The 12,798-nt window shown below is 38.4% G+C and overlaps 1 protein-coding gene across 3 annotated transcripts in view; it reads left to right on the top strand.

Moving 5' to 3' along the window:
- Positions 1 to 12,337, top strand: part of PRR16 (proline rich 16) — a 936,482-nt gene extending 924,145 nt beyond the window's left edge. For all 3 annotated transcript variants that reach the window (XM_081499071.1, XM_081499069.1, XM_081499070.1), the window contains one exon: positions 10,969 to 12,337. In XM_081499071.1, coding sequence (XP_081355197.1) covers positions 11,020 to 11,724 — 705 coding nt within the window. In that variant the 5' untranslated portion in view covers positions 10,969 to 11,019 and the 3' untranslated portion in view covers positions 11,725 to 12,337. The remainder of the gene's footprint in view (positions 1 to 10,968) is intronic.
- The last annotated feature ends 461 nt before the right edge of the window (positions 12,338 to 12,798 follow it).

Raw genomic sequence — 12,798 nt, 5'->3', positions numbered from 1 at the left:
TGACAACTTTCCAATTATATGATCATTGAATGTAATTCATTACTTTTTCTTGAAGGCTTTTGATTTCCTGTTTTAGCTTAGAATAATCACTTTATTTATACTCTAGTATAGTTATCATTCTTGAATTTTTTTATTTGTTTTCACACTTCTGTGTTAATTATGTTTCTTTCATCCTGTGCTTTCCTCCTTTCTTGGATTTCATTTTACTGAGCTATAGAATATCCTTAACTTTTAAAGCACAGACACAAGAGAAGTAAATTGTCCTAATACCTAAACATTTTAATTTTTCATTATAATAAATTGTTGATTTAGTTACTATAGAATCAGGGTTAAAATTATTTTTGCCACAGACCTTTGGAGGTTACTGGTAAAAGGTCTTTCATCCTCCACTCATCCAGAAGACACTGTGATGATTATTTAATTATCACCTCTTTCTGGGTTTTCTGTGTTTATTTGGTAAGTGATTGACTTTGTTTTCTTTTTCATTCATCCTGATTAGCACTCAATTGACTCTTTCCATCTGAAACTTCTAGTATTGTCAACTGTGAAATTTTCTCTTTATTATTTTTTTTTAATTATTGCAATCCCACATTTTTTTTTCTTTTTTTCCCCCTTTTTTACTAGAACTTCTTAGTCATTGAAGCTGCAGGATTGATTTTCTTGTGTTCCATGCCTTTAAATCTTTTCTTACATTTTCCTTGAAAAAATATTTTTGATTTATGATTAGGAATATTTCTTAGATTCTTTTAGATTTTCTTAAAAATATCTCTTTACATTTATATTTATGTTTTATCCTTCAAATGTGTCTTATTGTATGTCTCCTCTTTTATAACATTGTATTATTTTATAGCTGCAATATATTCTCAAACTTCTCCTAGTACATTAATTAAAATTACTACAAAGTTCTCTTGATTAACTAATAATGGCCACTTGATCACTTTATCTTAATATTGATCTGTTCATTCATCTTAGTCCTTCTATTTTTTGATGTTGGCATTATTAAGATGTTTTATCAGCCTTTCCTACATACAAGAAAAGGCAGGATGCTGATTGAAGATTATGAACATGTCAGATGGGTAAGCAGTAATTTAGAAGACAAGCTAGCTGCTCTTGTCCCATTTCTACCACCTTCCCAGTAGAAAAACTTAATATTATTATTGTGATAACAATAGGGAGAAGAGCTTTGTTTTAAGCTGCTACCAACCACCTTTACGGCCTTCTTATCCAGAGACATTGTTCATTTTCTTTACGGCAAGAATTTCAGTTTATCTTTAGCATGTAAGCTATTAGCACATTGCCAGTCTTGTTGCACTATTTGACACAAGTTTTTTTCCAGTGTGAAAGATAGTCACTCAGCAATTTCACACCCTAAATTTTGCATTATTTCTCGCTCCTACTGTCTCTCTATTTCATTTTCAACTTTGGAATCCTTCTGGGACTCCATCAGTGCTTTTACCACCTTTTTATTAATTCACTCAAGTATTCATACGAGCGTCCCTGGTGGCTCAGATGGTAAAGTACCTGCCTGCAATGCGGGAGACCCAGGTTCAATCCCTGGGTTGAGAAGATCCCTGGAGAAAGGAATGGCAGTCCATTCCAGTATTCTTGCTGGGAGAATCCCATGGACAGAGGAACCTGAGCAACTAACACTTTTGCTTTCATGTACTTATAAAAATCTCTGATCACACTTATATCACAGTTTGAGAAGATTTTCTGAATTTATTACTGTTTTTATTTCTTTACTCTCATTTGAATATGATTTGCAAAGGAAGGCACTAAGTACATATGATCAGTATCTATTAAGCTAGAAGCCTCATTTTTTAATCCTCAGCATCTCATATAGTAACAGATTAATAATATTTGTACAATAAATATTTGTCAAACCCAATTGACCCCTCATAAAAAGAAGAAAAATTGCATTATAGTTTTTGCTTATTTTCTGTTGATCAGGCTTGATGATGAATTATGATTATTGTTATTTTTAAATCTTATTTACTTTCAGAGAAAAGGGTATAAATTGCCACTTAAATAAATATTACAAAAGCAAAACAACAAAATACCTTCAAAAGCATATACTGCCTTCTGTCTCAAAAAATGGTTCAATTTATAGTAAGAATCTTTAAGCAAGTTTATAACCTTCATATTTATTTTCCAACAAGAAAGAAAACTTCCTGAGATCACTGAATGCATTATCCTTTCTTTAAGTCTTGCTGTTTCACTCCCATAAATAGATTCCTCTTGGACAGATGACTCAGTTTCAAGTTTGAGATACACATTTCTCCTTTGCTCCTGATGTTTATGTGTGGATGTTCTTATATTTTTGATTGATGTCATGCTGCCTTCTCACCTCTAAATATCTGCAGCATGTCTCTCTAGTCCTTCTTTCTTTTATTTTGTTTTCCCCTTAATTCCATCATGCCTGTGGTTATAATTCCTTTAGTTGCAATATGATACTTTGCAATTCTGTTAGCAAAACATAAAACTGTAATTATAAGGATACAGTGTATTCCTTGTCTGGTTAATTTATTCATCTCTCACTTGGCTGCAATATCCTCTAACTCGCCAAGTAAATAAACTTCAGCAGCTTTCAATGTGTTCTGCACATGGCAGCTGTAAGAAATACTTCTATTTCATTCTAAATTTATTTAAGTAGTGATAAATATTTATTTTATCTTCAATTATTAAAGATTTTATACATGACATAAAATAAATACTATATCAAATACAACCTGAACTTAACAAATGTTAACACTTTATCATAATTACTTTATATGAAGTTTTAAAAGAAAATATTTCATCTATGTAGCTGATGTCTCATGACAGTCTTTCCTCTTCCTCCTTGCCTAAGCTTAATGTATATCATTTATTTCATGTTGTATAAACTATCGGTGCTTCTACATATAAACAGTATATATTATACTTTTAGTGGATTTTTTCAACATTTTTGCCCTTAACTGAAGGTTTTTGGGATTTATCACTGTTGATACGTATAGCTGTGGTTACTTCATTTGAACTAGTTTATATTTACTTACCTTATCACTTACTAACAGATATTTAGGTTGCTTCCAATTATTTGTGATAGCAAAACAAACCAAAAAAGAAAAAAAAAAAATACAAGAACTATCCTTGTGCTTTTTCAACCCTGTGCACATCTCTTAGAATTTCTCCAGAATAGTCCAGACTTTGTTCCTAGAAGACCTATACCATAGAGTATGAACCTAAGCCAATTTATAAGACATTGTCAAAAAGTTTCCCAATGCACTGAATTTACATTTCTACTGGCAATATACAAAGTTCCCATTTATTCACCTCATCATCAAGTAGAACTATCAGACTGGTTCATTTTTCCTAAACTACTCAGTAGAAAATAAATACTTTCTCATTTTTCTTCAGTTTGCACTAGCTTGATTACTCATGAGACTGAGTGTATGATTTTTGAAAATTTGGAGCTTACCTTATGTGAATTACTTCTTTATAATTTTTATCGCATTTTTTGAGTGTGTGTGTGTGTGTACATGAGCTTTCAATTTTATTTCATTCATTATTTTTCATCTCTGATGGATAATGTCTATTTCACTCTCACTTTTACAGGAAAGTTACACTATATTCCATATCCAGTTTCTTTGTTTCAGTAGGAAACATACTTCTAAATTTTATTGAGGCTTCCATTGCTTGTGTGAAAATCTCCTGTCAGTCTAAATTTTGTTATTTTGTAAATATTTGGTGTTTATTTTGTTGTTGTAAAACTTTAATCATTACTTTCTAATGTTCTGTATTTTCACTGTAGTATCTCTGGTTGTGTGTTTGCTTATGCTTTCCTGCTTGAGACTCTGCATACTTCTTTAATTAGTTCTGAGATACTGAATTCATTGTCCTTTGAATATTGCTTGTCTCACTTCTGAAACCCTTTTAAAAATATGTAGTCCTTTATCACAACATAACTAGGACTCTCGCAGCCTAGCTGCTATCAAACTCTCCAGCCTTGTCTCTCACAGTGTCCTTCAGCCAAGAGTCCTCTCCAAATTGCTCACACTCAGGGATTCTCTTCTATCCAAGTACCTTGATGAAGGTCTTTCCTAAGTGGACTTCTGGAATCACTCCTGTTCTACCAGTTCACTGTAACTCATCCTTCAGGAATGCTTCACCAGCTTGCTCACATGGTTTTATTTTCGTCTTATAATAGCTTGTGTTTCTCTTGCAAAGCACCTAGGGCAGTTGTGCTTTTACAGTTACTTGTTTGAGAACCTAATCGATGTCAGGCCATTCCACAGATTCCCTGTTCCATGAGGGCATTATTTTGCTTGTTTCTGTTTTTGTTGTTGTTGTTGTTCTATTGGCATCTTTAGGCTTTTGGGAAATAGCACTGTATGGACCAAAACCAGTCAGGAACTACTGAACCATCAGGGCCCCAGGCAGTGTATTTATCTCTGACAATCATTTTCACTTTCCTCACGGTAGACTAGCTTTCTCTCCTTTGCTGAAGATTAAAAAAAAGGCTTAAGTAGGTAACCACTTGGGTTAAACACTACACAGTACACATAAGCCAAGATGTTCATCTATCTATCATGATATTTAGGTGTCCTTCCACTTGAATTTCTATGATACCTGTCCAAGAGCTAGAGAATGTGATAGTTACTCTGTGCATTACTTAAAAAGCAGAGACATTACTTTGCCAACAAAGGTCCATCTAATCAAAGCCGTGGTTTTTCCAGTAGTCATGTATGGATGTGGGAGTTGGACTATAAAGAAGGCTGAGGGCCGAAGAATTGATGCTTTTGAACTGTGGTGTTGGAGAAGACTCTTGACAGTCCCTTGGACTGCAAGGAGATCCAATCAGTCCTCCTAAAGGAGATCAGTCCTGCGTGTTCATTGGAAGCACTGATGCTGAAGCTGAAACTAATACTTTGGCCACCTGATGCGAAGAGCTGACTCATTCGAAAAGACCCTGATGCTGGGAAAGATTGAAGGTGGGAGGAGAAGGGGACGACAGAGGATGAGATGGTTGGATGGCATCACCAACTCTATGGATATGAGTTTGAGAAAACTCCTGGAGTTTTTAGGGAAGCCTGGCATGCTGCAGTCCATGGGGGGTTGCAAAGAGTCAGACATGACTGGGCGACTGAACTGAACTCAACTCTGTGCATCATTTATAGCTAAGCCATTTTCCCCTGATTTTATTCTAGAATTCAGTGATTATGACTTTTAAAGTAACACCTTCAAAAATCAAATAGAAAAAGAAGTGCTTTTGCTCACAGTTGAATCAAAGAAACAACCTCAGTGAATTCATACGACAAGTATTTGTTGAGTCCCTTTTGTATGCCATTCACATATTTGGTCTTTAGGATCCAAGAGTAAAAACCAACAAGGTCCTCAGTCTCACTGAGATTGAGTTCTAGGGAGAAGACATTATTCTAATTCTCAGCTACTACTAAACAAATAGTATAAAAAATATGTGATAACTTTGAATGAAAGAAATGTTTTCTTGTGAATATTTAACAAATTAACTAGACCAATAAGGGAAATCGCAGTAGGAGGGGAAAATTTTACTTCACAAGTTTAACTCAGCTAAGATTTTAATAAAGGTAAGAGTTAATTAGACAAAGAGGAGAAGTCAGAGCATTTCAAGAAAAAATAGTTTGTTCAAAGGTCTTAGGGTGGGAAGCAGACTGGTAATTATGAGGATCTAAAAGAATACCAAGAAGTGTGAGAAAAGAAAGGGAATATTATTAGAGTTGAATATAGAGGGTTCTCAAAGCTAAGGAATGTTTAAACTACCACACAACTGCGCTCATTTCATATGCTAGCAAAGTAATGCTAAAAATTCCCCAAGGTAGGCTTAAACAGTATGTGAACCAAGGACTTCCAGATGTACAAGCTGGATTTAGAAAAGGCAGAGGAAACAGAGATCAAATTCTAACATCCGTTGGATCATAGGAAAAGCAAGGGAATTCCAAACAAAAATCTACTTCTGTTTCATTGACTACTCTAAAGCCTTTGACTGTGTGGATCACAACAAACTGTGGAAAATTCCTGAAGAGATGAGAATACCGGGCCACCTGACCTGCCTCCTGAGAAATCTGTATGCAGGTCAAGAAACAACAGTTAAATCTGGACATGGAACAACAGGCTGGTTCCAAATTGGGAAAGGAGTACGTCAAGGCTGTATATTGTCACCCTGCTTGTTAAAGCTATATGCAGAGTACATCATGAAAAATGCTGGGCTTAATAAATCACAATTTGGAATCAAGATTGGCAGGAGAAATATCAACATCCTCAGATGTTCAGATGATAATCACTCTAATGGCAGAAAGTGAAGAGGAACTAAAGAGCCTCTTGATGAAGGTGAAAGAGGAGAGTGAGAAAGCTGGCTTAAAAGTCAACATTCAAAAAGTAAAGATCATGGCCTCTGTTCCCATCACTTCATGGCAAATAGATGGGGAAAAAGTGGAAACAGTGACACATTTTATTTTCTTGGGCTGAAAAAATCACTGCAGATGGTGACTGTAGCCATGAAATTAAAAGACACTTGCTCCTTGGAAGAAAAGCTATGACAAACCTAGACAGTGAATTAAAAAAAGACAAAAAAAAATAAAAGAGACATTACTTTACCAACAAAGGTCCATATAGCCAAAACTATGGTTTTTCCAGTAGTCGTGTATGGTATAAGAGTTGAACCATAAAGAAAGCTGAGAGTCTAAGAATTGATGCTTTCAAACTGTGGTGCTGGAGAAGACTGTTGAGAGTCCCTTGGACAGCAAGAAGATCAAACCAGTCAATTCTAAAGGAGATCAACCCTGACTATTCATCAGAAGGACTGATGCTGAAGCTGAAGCTCTAATACTTTGCCAAACTGATACGAAGAGCCAACTCATTGGAAAACACCCTGATGCTAGTAAAGACTGAGGGTAAGAGGAGAGGGGGCAACAGAGGATGAGATCATTGAATGGCATGACTGACTCAATAGACATGAGTTTGTGCAAACGCCAGGAGACAGTAAAAAACAGGAAACCCTGGCATGCTGTAGTCTGTGGGGTTGCAAAGAGTCGGGCACAACTTAGTGACTCAACAGCTGATGGCTCAGATGGTAAAGAATATGCCTGCAATTCCAGAGACTCATGTTTGATCCCTGGGTGGAGAAGATCCCCTGAGGAAGGGAATGGTAACCCACTCCAGTATTCTTGCCTGGAGAATTCCATGGACAGAATAACCTGGTGGGCGATAGTCCGTGGGATTGCAAAGACTCAGGCAAGACTGAATGGCTAACACACACACACACACACACACACACACACACACACACACAACAACATATAGAAGGTAGTGAGGAGTGCTGTCTCGTACTGGCTAAAAAGGGCCGGTTGTTTTATTTTCAGAAATCTTGTGAGCCAGTTGTGAAATAACTGTTATTGAAAACTGAAGTATATAAACCTATATTAAATAAATTACATTAAAAAGAAAAGGTTTTTGTCTAATTCTGGTCATTCCTAATTACTTTACTACATTTTAATATGCATTTGTACTCCTGAGTTTGTGTCTATTCTACTGGTGTGGTGGAAGCTCTTTATAATGATACACTCATGCATATTTCTTCCCAGTCTCACATTCAGTGATGCTGCCTTACTCACTTGAAGTTAACCGTGGCAAGAGTCCACACCATGGAAATTGGCACACTCTTTAAATCTGGACTCACTCATATCCCTGCTGCTGGTACTGCTGCTGCTGCTGCTAAGTCACTTCAGTCATGTCCGACTCTGTGCGACCCCATAGACGGCAGCCCACCAGGCTCCGCCGTCCCTGGGATTCTCCAGGCAAGAATACTGGAGTGGGTTGCCATTGCCTTCTCTGACTCATATCCCTAAGAACCAGTTATTCAACAATTACCAGAACAACACTGAGTGAGACTTTACAAGCCCCTGGAGACCATGTTAAATTGATATGCATCACAGAAGAAATGAGCAGGTATTGCAAGTTTTAAGCAGGAAATGACAAAAACACAGCTCAGTTTTTTAAAAGATCACTGAGATTATAGAACTGAGAGGGGAGGCAAGGCTCAGACTGATATCAAAGAAAGGAAGATGGAGAGAAGTGAATGGATTCAGGAGCTAAAATTGAAGGCCTGGCTCTCATGGTACTGGTATTAACCAATCACATAAGACTCACATGTGGAAGAAGTAAATTCTCCACATCTTCTCTAACTTCTGGTCTTCATTTTGAGCCCAATCTTGTGTCAAAGGGCTAACTTCACAGTTGAACACTCTTTGGCCTGAGTAAGAGAGGAGGGAAAAGCCTACATATGGAAACATGAGATGAAGGAACTCATTCCATTTAAAAATAAATTATTTTTAAAGTCATCCATAGCTTCCTTCATCATGTAAACATAATAGTACATGTATGGCAGCCATGAGAATGGTCTCTAAGATCTGTGACTTCAGAGAGTGTAAATGACAGAGGGTCAAACTTCTTGGCGCTGAAATTGAGCATTTGAGCTGAGACTATGTTTCCCACAGGCCATCCCAGACCACGACTTAACAGCAAAGAGACTCTAAGCCAGCTGGTTGTAGGAGGTGCTAGATTCCTTAACTCCATGACTCTCTGATGGCCCCGCCAAACTTGCCTTAGAAAGGCATGGCCTAGAACTCTGCCACGCAGTTTTCCTGTCTTCACAATCACTCTCTTATACTCGGAGTTGATCCTGCATTGTGGTGTGATGGGCCTGCAGTCTTACTTGATTTCCTGATTCTGTCTTGTGTCTTTGGCATATACTGAGTGGCTGTGACTTGGATCCTTCCCCCAAGTGGTAGCAGACATAAGTAGTATAGGTTCCTGAATCCAAGAGAATGTTTCACTTCCTTCGCCAAGGACATAGACACCTCTTTCTTCCAGCCTAGAAGCAACAGATCATTGCCTGTGTCTTAGAGGTTAGAAGATTTCTTGCCACCCCCTAGTGCTGAAGGCTTCTGTTTTGTAAAGAAGGGTCTGGGAAATGGGTGAGTTTTTGTGCCTGAGAGACCCTTTGTAGTCTCTGCCTGCCCTCAGAGAAGCCTATGGAAAAAGGGGCACTGAGTAAGAACAGGCTACATTGTGTCTGGGGTACTCAGGTTTCTAACTTGTCATGATAGCACATTCTGCCTTTAATTACTCTTTAATGTCTTAGCTGTTTTCTTTACTCACTTTTGTATACTATATCTTTTCCCTGTGATTGGCCAAAGATGGAACAGTCTTTGTGCTCTGTGTACCCTCACAGGGTTTGGAGCTCTTTACAGTTCAGTTCAGTCACTCAGTCGTGTCTGACTCTTTGCGATCCCATGAACTACAGCACGCCAGGCCTCCCTGTCCATCACCAACTCCCTGACTCCACCCAAACCCATGTCCATCAAGTCAATGATGCCATCCAGCCATCTCATCCTCTGTCGTCCCCTTCTCCTCCTGCCCTCAATCTTTCCCAGCATCAGAGTCTTTTCCAATGAGTCAGCTCTTTGCATCAGGTGGTCAAAGTATTGGAGTTTCAGCTTCAACATCAGTCTTTCCAATGAACACCCAGGACTGATCTCCTTTAGGATGGACTGGTTGGATCTCCTTGCAGTCCAAGGAACTCTCAAGAGTCTTCTCCAACACCACAGTTCAAAAGCATCAATTCTTCTGCACTCAGCTTTCTTTATAGTCCAACTCTCACATCCATACATGACTACTGGAAAAATCATAGCTTTGACTAGATGGACCTTTGTTGACAATGTAATGTCTCTGCTTTTTAATATGCTATCTAGGTTGGTCATAACTTTCCTTCCAAGGAGTAAGTGTCTTTTAATTCCATGGCTGCAATCACCATCTGCAGTGATTTTGGAGCTCAGAAAAATAAAGTCAGCCACTGTTTCCACTGTTTCTCCATCTATTTCCCATGAAGTGATGGGACCAGATGCCATGATCTTAGTTTTCTGAATGTTGAGTTTTCAGCCAACTTTTTCACTCTCTTCTTTCACCTTCATCAAGAGGCTTTTTAGTTCCTCTTCACTTTCTGCCATAAGGGTGGTGTCATCTGCATATCTGAGGTTATTGATATTTCTCCTGGCAATCTTGATTCCAGCTTGTGTTTCTTCCAGCCCAGTGTTTCTCATGATGTACTCTGCATATAAGTTAAATAAGCAGGTGACGATATACAACCTTGACGTACTCCTTTTCCTATTTGGAACCAGTCTGTTGTTCCATGTCCAGTTCTAACTGTTGCTTCCTGACCTGCATACAGGTTTCTCAAGAGGCAGGTCAGGTGGTCTGGTATTCCCATCTCTTTCACAGTTCAGTTTATTTGGTTACTTTGTGATCTCAGTTCTCTGATAATCTCTAGAAAAGTTTTGATTTTTGCAGATTATCAGCCTTTGTTTCATTTTAGCATGAGATTAATGTTCTCCTATGCTTTCTATAGGGTGAGTCAGAAGGAAAGCCCCCTCCCCTGTTTAAAATCAGTTTAATAACCAGTGGGGAGAAGGGTGGGGGAGGGGCAAATAGAAGTAAGTGATTCAGAGGCACCAACTATTACATATAAAATAAATAAGCTACAAGGGTATACTGTACAACACAGCGGGTATAGCCAATATTTTATAATACATTTAAATGACGGGTAACCTTTAAAAATATCAAGTCACTGTATTATACACCTGAAATTAATATTGTAAATCAGTTTTAAAAATCAGTTACGTTTCTGTATTAGATTTTATCTTTGGATACAGCAGAGTCAGGGATAGAACATATACATAAATAACATATTCTAGGCATGTGAAATCATTATGTTATCAAATAGTTGGTTCTCTTCTGGTAGATACTCTGTAAATTTGTTGAATGAAATCTTAAGAACAATGGAATTCACCAGTCAGTATTAGTCCCTGTTCCCATACCTGATTATGAAATAGGAAGACACTTGTGGTATATTTTGCTTCGGGTTGTTATTCAACATGATTACTTTGTCCTTTTTACCAGGTGGTTGACCAGATTGATACCCTGACCTCTGACCTACAGCTGGAGGATGAGATGACTGACAGCTCCAAAACGGACACCCTGAATAGTAGCTCAAGCGGGACAACAGCCTCCAGCATAGAGAAGATCAAAGTGCAGGCCAATGCCCCTCTCATTAAGCCCCCAGCCCACCCATCCGCTATCCTCACGGTCCTGAGAAAGCCAAACCCTCCAGCGCCTCCTCCACGGTTGACACCCGTGAAGTGTGAAGACCCCCAGCGAGTGGTGCCCACTGTCAATCCGGTAAAGACCAATGGCACCCTTCTGCGGAATGGAGGCTTCCCGGGGGCACCCACCAAAATCCCCAACGGAGACATCTACTGCAAACCCAGCAGTAACTTGGACAAGGCTCCCGGGCAGCCTCTGATACACAGACCCGAGAAAGACAGGTGCCCCCAAGCTGGGCCTCGGGAACGAGTCAGGTTTAATGAAAAGGTCCAGTACCATGGCTATTGTCCTGACTGTGACACCAGGTATCACGTGAAGAACAGGGAGGTCCACTTACACAGCGAACCCGTCCACCCCCCAGGAAAGCTTCCTCCCCAAGGCCCTCCCCACCCGCTTCCCCCTCATCTCCCTCCTTTTCCACTAGAGAACGGGGGGCTGGGAGTAAGCCACAGTAACAGCTTCCCCCCGCTCAGACCTGCAACTGTGCCTCCTCCCACTGCACCAAAACCACAGAAGACGATCTTGAGGAAGTCCACCACTACAACAGTGTGATGTATGCCATTTAAAAGCGCTTTTTTGTTGTTTTTTGTGTTTTTTTTTTAAGTTTTTCTATATTATAAATATAAAATAATAAGTAATGAGCACTTTCTACTCAAGCAATAAAAAGCCCAAATATATTTATCCTGCATTCAGCAGAGTGACATAAAAATCACCTGGTAAGTATGCAGTACGTTGTTTATATCCTGAGTATTCATTGTTTAAAAAGTTACATGATCAGAAACCACAGAATAACAAAAAAACTGAATATATCATTTTTTTCGGTTAACCCATTACAAACTGTAGATTTCAAAGATTTTGATTTACTATAAGAGACGGGATTAGATTCATTTTATTCATGCCTGACTCATCTATGCATTATTAACATGCCATACTCTTAACTTCGATGTCATGCTTTTTAATAAGAAATTTTAATACTGAAGGACTATTTTATTATTTTTTTCTAAAGATGTTTGTCACTAGTTTTGCATAATTAAATGCTGAGGATGATACAAGAAGGTTTATTTTCTATACTATACAATTATGATCCTATGTTCACCTATATATGTAATCAAAGATTTGGTCTGTGGAAATATATGTCAATAAACAACGGTAAATAATGACAAAACCAAATGTTCCTCGGAATTAAAATGAAGCAGTGGTTCATTCAATCCCATGGTTATTTACATCAAAATGGATAGCAACTCTGACAGACTTTGGAGATCACTGTGAGTATAAGTCAGAATGTTTCAAATTAAATATCATAATCCAGGTACTAAATAGGACTGTGCACATTTTCATATGATGTGCTTCCATTTTGGTACCTCAAGGATGATCTAGTGCATGCCAGCCCTTGAAGGTCCCCCTCACTCTCAGCATGGTTCCAGGACGCTCCATAAGCTGGCTCACTGAAGCAGTGGGATGACTCACCTCCTGCATCAACAAGCTCTCTGCCTCCCTGAGGGAGTCCCTCATTTATAGGAGAATCATACGGGAAAATACAGATGTTTCCGGACAGGATGTTTTTAGCATTCGCCTTAAGCTGATTCCCCTCAGATCTGAAATATGCCAGGGTTCTTTGTTATTCTA

This window comes from Giraffa tippelskirchi, chromosome 6, assembly GCF_054371585.1.
Source record: "Giraffa tippelskirchi isolate mGirTip1 chromosome 6, T2T-mGirTip1v1.2.pri, whole genome shotgun sequence".
In the NCBI taxonomy this organism is placed as follows: Eukaryota; Metazoa; Chordata; class Mammalia; order Artiodactyla; family Giraffidae; genus Giraffa; species Giraffa tippelskirchi.
This window is presented reverse-complemented; position numbering and strand designations above follow the sequence as displayed.